Consider the following 8889-nt stretch of genomic DNA (forward strand, 5'->3'; position numbering starts at 1 on the left):
TGCTACAGGGCTCGTGTTCAGTGGCCCTTTGTCCACACCGGCACCTGGTGCTTTCTCTTCCCGCGTCACTCTCCCATACCAGGCCCAGGCTCCTGCGGCTGGTCCCTTCAGAGACACTGCCTCCACAGCTGCCACAAAGGGCCCCTGCCTCAGTGCCAGGAGTTGGGGATCAGGATTCTGAGGAGAGTGGGCAGAGAGCCTAGACCTGGAAGTCTGAACTCCTGCACTTCCTCCCCCTAACCCCCAGTCTGTGGGAACAGGGCCGAGGGCAGGCTGTTCGCTCATTGGACAAGCCTTTGTGAGCTTCTGTGAGAGGCCAGGCCCTGTGCTAGATGGGGCGCTCCGAGAACACGAGGGGCCATGGCCCCTTACCCGGCAGGGGCTTGCTCTGGGGGCCGGCTGGAGGAGGAACACAGCTAGCACTTGCATCGCTCGGGCCTTCTGCCATGTGTGGGCAGGCCCGTGTGGACCAGGCCGAACGGTACGTGGAGACCGAACGTGCCAGAGTGGGTGGCCCTTGGCTTTCCTCTTGGATTTGCTCATCTCAGCACCCTGCTTCTCCCTTCCTCTGACGGTGGTTGTATTCTCCAGCCCCTTCCCCGTGACAGCTCTGCAGTGGTGGCACCACCTGGAGCCTGGGCACTGGCAGAGTCCTGAGCACTGGGCCACCATGGTGGAATGGCTGCCTCAGAAGGCTGGGCACCCTTCCCATGTGCTGGCCCCATGGCCCTCTTGTCCTCTGCAGGCCTAAGCAGTGAGAGCTGGTCCATCATGAAGAACATGGCCACGGAGCTGGGCATCATCCTCATTGGTTACTTCACCCTGGTGCCCGCCATCCAGGTAAGGCCCCAAGGCCTGCCCCTTGGGTGAGTGTGGAGCCAGCTGCTCAGCTCTCCCGCTGTGTGTGGGGTGTACCCCTTTGAATGCAGACACCCTTGCGTTGGGACCTCTGCTGCCAAGATGGTGTTCCATGCACAGAGTGCTCCTGGCAGGCCTGGTTCAGAAGTTCTCACCCAGTTCCAGCCAGACCTGTTTCTCATTTCTCAGGCACAAGCCCTGTGGGGCCCCTGCACTGGTCCCTTCCTCCTTAGGCTTAGCCCTGACCCACATCTGCAGCCTCCAGACGTACCCCTCCCCCAGTGGAGGTCCACTGCCTCGAGTGGCTCCTGGTCTTGGCCAAGTGCCCCCACGCAGCTGTGGGGCTACAAGCAGGCAGAGGGGACCTACACTGAGTCAGAGCGCAGACTTGCTGACCACTGCTTGAGGGGTTGCAGGAAGGGAGCCATGCATCTTGTCCTCCCCTGCCTTCCCCTAGAGCTGGCAGGCCTACTGAGTTGTGGGGGTGAGCTGAGAACATAGGGTGACCCAGAGGGCATCTGCAGGACACAGTGCCATCTTGGGACAGTAGAGCTGCCATGACCACTGTGCCACCATGAGCTGGGTCCTTCATCGTACCCCAGATATGAGTGGAAGCTGTGGTGAAGGGCAGGGGAGGAAAACTGAAATCTGAGCAGATTCCATCTGTTGGTAGAGTTTGGGGAGCAGAGACACTACCCATATTCAGTTTCAGGGCAGAAATTAATTCCCTCCTGCCCTCTCTCCTTCCTTTGGTTCTGTGCAGTCACCGGCCAGGAAGCCTTCTGAGAGTCCTGACATTGCGTCAGTCCTGGGCTCTAAGCAGGCATTGGTCACAGGACTTAAGCAGGGCCCAAGGATCAGTGGGGGAGAGCTTTGAGGGGACCGGGATTGTGGGGCTCAGAGCTTTTCAGGTGGGATGAGGCCCTCCTCTCTAGGCGGATTGGAAGGCTTAGGGAGAGCACCCACCCTTCCACCTTCTCTGGATCAAGGTGAGTGGGGGAGTCTCTGCTGCCCCCTGGTGGGGAGGGTGGGGGCAGCTGCACCCCCCCCCCCACCTTTGTCGCTCCCAGACTCAGAACTCTTTCTCTCTCCTGGGCTCTGCCCGCCACTGCCCTGCAGATTTTGAGGTGCCTTCAGGCAGGGAGCTGCTTCTCAGGTGCTGGGCCATGATACCGTGTCCCCTCATCTGCTCTGATTCCAGGAGTTCTGTCTTTTTGCTGTTGTGGGCCTGGTGTCGGACTTCTTCCTTCAGATGCTGTTTTTCACCACTGTCCTTTCCATTGACATTCGCCGGATGGAGGTAGGAGTGCGCTATACCCTGCCCCTACCTCCCTCCCTGGCCAGGCTCACGGTGTCCCGGGGTGAGAGCGGTGCAGATCTCGGTCGTGGGCAGCCTCTGGACAGCAGCCTCGAGCCCTGACCACTGCGCCCCCCCCCCCCACAGCTAGCGGACCTGAACAAGCGGCTGCCCTCAGAGGCCTGCCTGCCCCCAGCAAAACCAGTGGGGCGGCCAGCGCGCTTCGAGCGGCAGCTGGCTGTGCGGCCCTCCACACCCCACACCATCACACTGCAACCATCCTCCTTCCGAAACCTGCGGCTCCCCAAGAGGCTGCGCGTCATCTACTTCCTGGCCCGCACCCGCCTGGCACAGCGCCTTATCATGGTACCTCCCACCCCTGCCCTGCCCTCTGAGGGCCAGCACTCCGTTCTCTCTGGACTTTTGCACTTTGCCTTGGAGGTGGGAGATGCTCCTCAGGCCCTCATGGCCCCAGGAAGCCTGGCTTTGGGAAGCTGCCTACCATACCCTCCTGCCCAGATCCTGGTGGCTTCTGACGTGATAAGCCTGTCCCTGGGAGAAGCAGCCCCGGGAGCATTGGGTAGAAGAGTCATCATCTCCCTAGAGAGACCCAGGACAGGAGCCTGGTTGATGGGGTGCTCCAGGATGGAACTACCATGGTTCCCCAAGCCAGGGTTCCCCTGCCACACAGTGTGCAGGAGTCAGAAAATGCTGGCCGGATCACTCACTTGCTGGGCTGGGCGGAAAGGGAGGAGCAGGGCTGGCTACTGGCCAGCAGTGGCACCCCCATGGAGCTGTAGGGAGAGGGAGCGAGACTGAGGCCCCCTGAGGACTGGGGGGGACCCGTGGGCAGGTCTGACTCTGGAGCAGGTCAGTTAGCTGGTCCCTCTCGCCATGCCGTCCATGGGAATGGTGCCTGCTTTCTGGCCCCAGCTGATAGATGGGGATTGGGGAAGTGCTAAAGGCGTGCTTTGTATTTCTAGGCCGGGAACCCCAAACCATGACCATGAAAAGAGAACTAGGTCCCTCCAATGGCAGTTGGCCCAGGTGGTAATGGGAGGACTTGGCAAGGCAGAAGGGAGGACAGATTGGGGCCTGTGTCTTCTCCCCACCCCCAGGCCTGAGGTCCCCGTGCTGCTTCCTTCCGGCACGAGGGCCAAGGCTGCTGGGGGTCAGTGCCACCCAGAGGCCCCACTGAGCGCCCACTGCCCCTCTGCAGGCCGGCACCGTCGTCTGGATCGGCATCCTGGTGTACACAGACCCAGCGGGGCTGCGCACCTACCTTGCTGCCCAGGTGACAGAACAGAGCCCGCTGGGCGAGGGTGCCCTGACTCCCATGCCTGTGCCTAGTGGCGTGCTGCCCGCCAGCCACCCGGACCCTGCCTTCTCCATCTTCCCACCTGATGCCCCTAAGTTACCGGAGAACCAGACGTTGCCTGGGGAGCCGCCTGAGCCTGGGAGCCCAGCAGAGGGCGCCCATGACAGCCCTGTCCCAGAGGTAACGTGGGGGCCCGAAGATGAGGAACTCTGGAGGAAGCTCTCCTTCCGCCACTGGCCTACGCTCTTCAGCTACTACAACATCACACTGGCCAAGAGGTGAGTGGGCTGGGCCAGCTGCCACCTTCCCGCTTGGTGTCAGCTCTTCGTCCCCAGAGCATCCCTTCCCCCTCAGGCAGGAGACCCATTGCTTTGAATTCTGCATTTCCTTTCAAACACCCATAGGGTTGTGAGGTAGGAACCAGTGCTCCAGGCAGCCACAGCCCAAGACAGTCGCCCTGGGCCCAGCCCTGGGAAGTCACAGGTCGCTGCCAGCCCCTCAGCCCGAAGGAGATCAGCCCACCGGCCGGCACCCACTCTGTGCCAGGATGGGTGGCGGAGGCAGCCCGCATGCAGTGGTGGCTCCACGGACGCTGGGTGCACATCACAGAGCAAGGCTGGGTGTCCCAGCCGGGCCGGGAGGGACTTGGCTCTGCACCCCGCGCCCCCCCCCCCGCCCCCAGTGTTGGGAAGCCTGTCCCCAGAGGGTGGGCTTGGAGTGGAGCAGGTTGAGCCAGTCCCCGTGGGAAGTGGGGAGGGGCCTTTCTGCAGGCACCCCGCTGACACGCCCCCCCCCCCCCCCCCGCCGGCTCCCAGGTACATTAGCCTGCTGCCCGTCATCCCGGTCACGCTGCGCCTGAACCCCAGGGAGGCCCTGGAGGGGCGGCACCCTCAGGACGGCCGCAACGCTTGGCCCCCGCGACGGCCCGGGCCCGGTGGGCTCTGGGAGGCGGGCCCCAGGGCGCTGGGTGTTGCGCCGGCCCACGGGGACGTCACACTGTACAAGTGAGGCCGGCGAGGGGGAGGGGGGGCGGAGGGGGGAGGGGGGCGGAGGGGGGAGGGGGGTGGGGGGGCGGGCGTGCCTAACCACTCTCCGGCCGGCGCAGGGTGGCGGCGCTCGGCCTGGCGGCCGGCATGGTGCTCGTGCTGCTGCTGCTGTGCCTGTACCGCGTGCTCTGCCCGCGCAACTACGGGCAGCCCGGCGGCGGGCCCGGCCGGCGGCGGCGTGGGGAGCTGCCCTGTGACGACTACGGCTACGCGCCACCCGAGACCGAGATCGCGCCGCTGGTGCTGCGCGGACACCTCATGGTGCGTGCAGGGGGCGGGGCGGGGGCGGGGCGGGGGCGGGGCCGGAGCCCGTGCTGACCGCACGCCCCCCCCCCCCCACCACCCCGCGCAGGACATCGAGTGCCTGGCCAGCGACGGCATGCTGCTGGTGAGCTGCTGCCTGGCGGGCCACGTCTGTGTGTGGGACGCGCAGACCGGGGACTGCCTGACGCGCATCCCGCGCCCGGGGTAGGTGCCTGCCCCCTCCCCGCCCTCCCCCCACCCCACTGTCCGTTCGTCCTGTGTCCTCACTCCATTCTCCTGGCCCCTGGCAGGCAGCGCCGCGACAGTGGCGTTGGCAGCGTGTTTGAGGCTCAGGAGAGCTGGGAACGGCTGTCCGACAGCGGGAAGGGGGGCCCGGAGGAGCCTGGGGACAGCCCTCCTTTGCGGCACCGGCCCCGGGGCCCTCCGCCGCCTGCCCTCTTCGGGGACCAGCCAGACCTCACCTGCCTGATCGACACCAACTTCTCGTCCCAGCCGAGGCTCTCGGAACCCACGCAGCCCGAGCCCCGGCACCGGGCGGGCTGCAGCCGTGCTCGCGATGGCCCGGGCTACGACTTCAGCCGCCTGGTGCAGCGCGTGTACCAGGACGACGGCCTGGTGCCTGGCCGCCCGCCAGCCCTGCGCCCGTCCTCCCCGGGGCCCGGGCCGCCCCCCCTGACCCCCGAAGACGAGGGGGGCTGCCCTCCCGAGAAGGGCTCCCCTTGCCTGGCCTGGGTCCCCAGCGCAGACGGCTCCATCTGGAGCCTGGAGCTGCAGGGCAGCCTTATCGTGGTGGGGCGGAGCAGCGGCCGCCTGGAGGTGGGCAGGGGCCCCGGCAGGAAGGGGGGGGGCGGGGGCGGGTAGGCAGAAGGCCAGGCATGCGCGGGTTTGGGGGGCCTGGCGGGCCCGCAGGTGCTCACGGTCTCTGGTCCTGCAGGTGTGGGACGCCATCGAGGGTACACTGCGCTGCAGCAGCGAGGAGGTGACCTCGGGCATCACGGCCCTTGTGTTCCTGGACAAAAGGTGAGAGGCGCTGTGTTGCTCGGCCTCTCTCCAGAAGTCCCCTTCCTGGGCCCTTCCCCACCGCATGACTGATGCCCCTTCTCAGTACTCAGCCCCACACCTGTGAACAGCCACCACGGTGGGGGGTGACAACTGAAGCACTTAGAATAGGCCCGTCATCCCTGTGACTCGGTTTCCCTCTTACCCTTCAGAGTCAGGGTTTCCCGGATGAGCCCATCAGTGTAGACCTTACCAGGTCTTGGCTGCATTTTCAGTGACCAAAAAATGCTTTCTCAGCAGAACCTTCTGTTTAAAATTTACCTTCGTGTTTGAGGCTGTACGCTGCTCTCACCTCCGTCCTCGGCGTGCTCCTTGGCTATGGGTGCTCCCCAGGGGCCCAGCCAACCGAGCTCTTGGCTGATAGATCCAGGTCTCACTGCGACCGGGGCCTCCTGCTCAGCACTTCACCCGCCTGCCCCAGCTGTCCCATGCTGGCTCTGCCCTCCGGGGTCCGCACCGTTTGTGGCACCAACCTCTAAGCTAGAGCCGGAGCCTTTTTCTTCCCAGGGCAGGGTGCTCTTGGCCCTCAGCGCGCAGGTTCTGGTGGCTACAGCTGTCCTCTCTGCCCCTGCGAGGCCGCTTGCATCGGCCTTGGCTCACACCCCCCCACTCCCCCCCACCACCCCACCCCCCGCCGACCAGCCTGGCCGCCATTGCCGGTTCCTCCTCCTCCAGGTTCCTCCCTGCTGCTTGGTTTCTCAGGTTCAGAGAAAGCCCCCGGGTGTCCGCCCAGCCCTCAGAGCTCCTGGTGACCCGGCGGGCTCTCCTCGCTCTCCTCGCTCCCAATACACGGCGCCTTCCCAGGCTCTGGCCTGGGCCCTTCTGGTTCCGGGCTGGGAGGCATGCTTTGTGCTGTAGGAAGATTTTGAACTCCACTCACTTCAAGGCTTTGGGACCCCTTGGCAAATACCCCCGTCTCTGCCTAGGAATTCCTGGGCAGTGAAGAAATTCTTTCTTTGTGGAAGAAGGAAGGGCAGTGGGTGGTGCTTGGATCGAAGCTGCTTTCCGAGGCTGAGGCCAGAGACCACGGTGCCTCCTGCCACTCCAACACACAGCCCCCTTGGGGCCTCTCTCCTCAGAAGCCCCTCCTTTAGCTCCAGGCTCTGAGGGCCTTCAACTCACAGTCTTACCTTTTCTCCAGGTGCCACTTTTTTACCCTTGTGACCACCCTGTGAGGTGGGTAGTTGTTCCCATTTCACAGATAAAGAAACAGAGGCAGAGTAGAGTTGCAGCCTGGGTCTCCCGGCTTCAGCATGTTTCCCAGCACCCGTGCTTGCCCCTTGGCTGTGGTCCCTTCGTCTGTTTCCATCTGCGCAGTGGAGCTGACCCGTCAGGTGGCCACAGTGCTCGGCCCCCAGCCCCGGTGTTCTGAGGGAGGGCCACCAGCAGCCTCTCTTCTCTTCCAGGATTGTGGCTGCCCGGCTCAACGGTTCCCTGGATTTCTTCTCCTTGGAGACCCGCACTGCCCTCAGCCCCTTGCAGTTCCGAGGTCAGAGGGCCTGCACTGGCCAGGTGCCTGCACCTGGTGGGGGGGTGGGGGTGGGGGGGTGGCGACTGCCCACATACTTGGTCTGTCTCCAGGGACTCCAGGGCGGAGCAGTTCCCCCGCGTCCCCTGTGTACAGCAGCAGTGACACGGTAGCCTGTCGCCTGACCCACACCGTGCCCTGTGCACACCAGAAACCCATCACGGCCCTGAAGGCCGCGGCTGGGCGACTCGTGACCGGGAGCCAGGACCACACGCTGAGAGTGAGGGTTGGCTCTGTCTTGTGGGGGCTGGGGTGGCCTAGCCCAGGATGCTGAGCGTTTGGGGTCAGCCAGGGAGAGGATGCACAGAAGGGATTTCCTGGCCAAAATGGAACTGGGAAACCACCCCAGACCAGAACTGATGCCCACCCCTGCCCCAGGTGTTCCGTCTGGAGGACTCGTGTTGCCTCTTCACCCTGCAGGGCCACTCGGGGGCCATCACAGCTGTGTACATTGACCAGGTGAGGGGGCCGCTGGGGGCCGCGGGTGGGGGGCCGGGGTACCAAGCCATGGCCTTTGTTTCGGACTCCGGACAGCTGGCCCCCAGAACCTTTTGGGAAGCAGAGTGGGAGGACCCCCACTCCCCAGGGCACTGGGATACCCTCATGGACAGAGGTATTGCCCCAGTGACCCAGCCCTCCTGGGCCTGTTCTCCTAGACAATGGTGCTGGCCAGTGGAGGACAAGATGGGGCCATCTGCCTGTGGGATGTGCTGACTGGCAGCAGGGTCAGCCACATGTTCGCTCACCGTGGGGATGTCACCTCCCTCACCTGTACCACCTCCTGCGTCATCAGTAGTGGCCTGGATGACCTCATCAGCATCTGGGACCGGAGCACCGGCATCAAGCTCTACTCCATTCAGCAGGTGGGCAGGTCGGGGGCCACGGGATTCTTGGTGTTTTAGGGAGGGATTCGGGACACCGAGCTGATCCTGTCTTTGCTTCCAGGACCTGGGCTGTGGTGCAAGCTTGGGGGTCATCTCCGACAACCTGCTGGTGACTGGCGGCCAGGGCTGTGTCTCCTTTTGGGACCTAAACTATGGGGACCTATTACAGACCGTCTACTTGGGGAAGAACAGTGAGGCCCAGCCTACTCGCCAGATCCTGGTGCTGGACAATGCTGCCATCGTCTGCAACTTTGGCAGCGAGCTCAGCCTGGTGTACGTGCCCTCCGTGCTGGAGAAGCTGGACTGAGCAGGAGGCAGGAGCTGCGGTGCAGAGCTGAGTCTTCCGGAAGCTGTCCCTGAACTGTCCTGTCCTGCCTCGTGGCTGTAATATTAAACTTTTTTTTTTTTTTTAATCCCATCTGCCACGGGCCTTTTGAGCCACTTGCATCTTTCCCTAGAGCTGCTGCACCCCTGCTGCATGCCCTCCCTGTGCCTGGGAGCCCCCCACTTGCTCACGTGCTTCTGTGAGCGTGATTCTGTGAGCGTGAGTCGCTCCTGGCAGGGGCTGTGCTCAGTGCCCCGGGGGCGGTTACGAGGCAGGGAAGCCCAGCAAGCCCGGGCTGCGGGCCTGCCTC

The 8889-nt window shown here is 64.2% G+C and overlaps 1 protein-coding gene across 1 annotated transcript in view; it reads left to right on the plus strand.

Moving 5' to 3' along the window:
- The window catches only part of SCAP (SREBF chaperone), a 68572-nt gene extending 59907 nt beyond the window's left edge, over positions 1-8665 (plus strand). Inside the window, exons 10-23 of the mRNA XM_088028574.1 lie at positions 746-840; positions 2060-2158; positions 2303-2521; positions 3375-3751; positions 4289-4477; positions 4579-4780; positions 4872-4987; positions 5074-5599; positions 5718-5803; positions 7249-7331; positions 7424-7590; positions 7749-7829; positions 8027-8233; positions 8316-8665. Of these exons, the coding sequence (XP_087884700.1) occupies positions 746-840; positions 2060-2158; positions 2303-2521; positions 3375-3751; positions 4289-4477; positions 4579-4780; positions 4872-4987; positions 5074-5599; positions 5718-5803; positions 7249-7331; positions 7424-7590; positions 7749-7829; positions 8027-8233; positions 8316-8561 (2693 nt within the window). The 3' untranslated portion in view covers positions 8562-8665. The remainder of the gene's footprint in view (positions 1-745; positions 841-2059; positions 2159-2302; positions 2522-3374; positions 3752-4288; positions 4478-4578; positions 4781-4871; positions 4988-5073; positions 5600-5717; positions 5804-7248; positions 7332-7423; positions 7591-7748; positions 7830-8026; positions 8234-8315) is intronic.
- Positions 8666-8889: the final 224 nt, after the last annotated feature.

This window comes from Eumetopias jubatus, unplaced genomic scaffold (assembly GCF_037043125.1).
Source record: "Eumetopias jubatus isolate StellerSeaLion01/CBP00866 unplaced genomic scaffold, mEumJub1_p1.0 scaffold_1, whole genome shotgun sequence".
Lineage (NCBI taxonomy): Eukaryota > Metazoa > Chordata > Mammalia > Carnivora > Otariidae > Eumetopias > Eumetopias jubatus.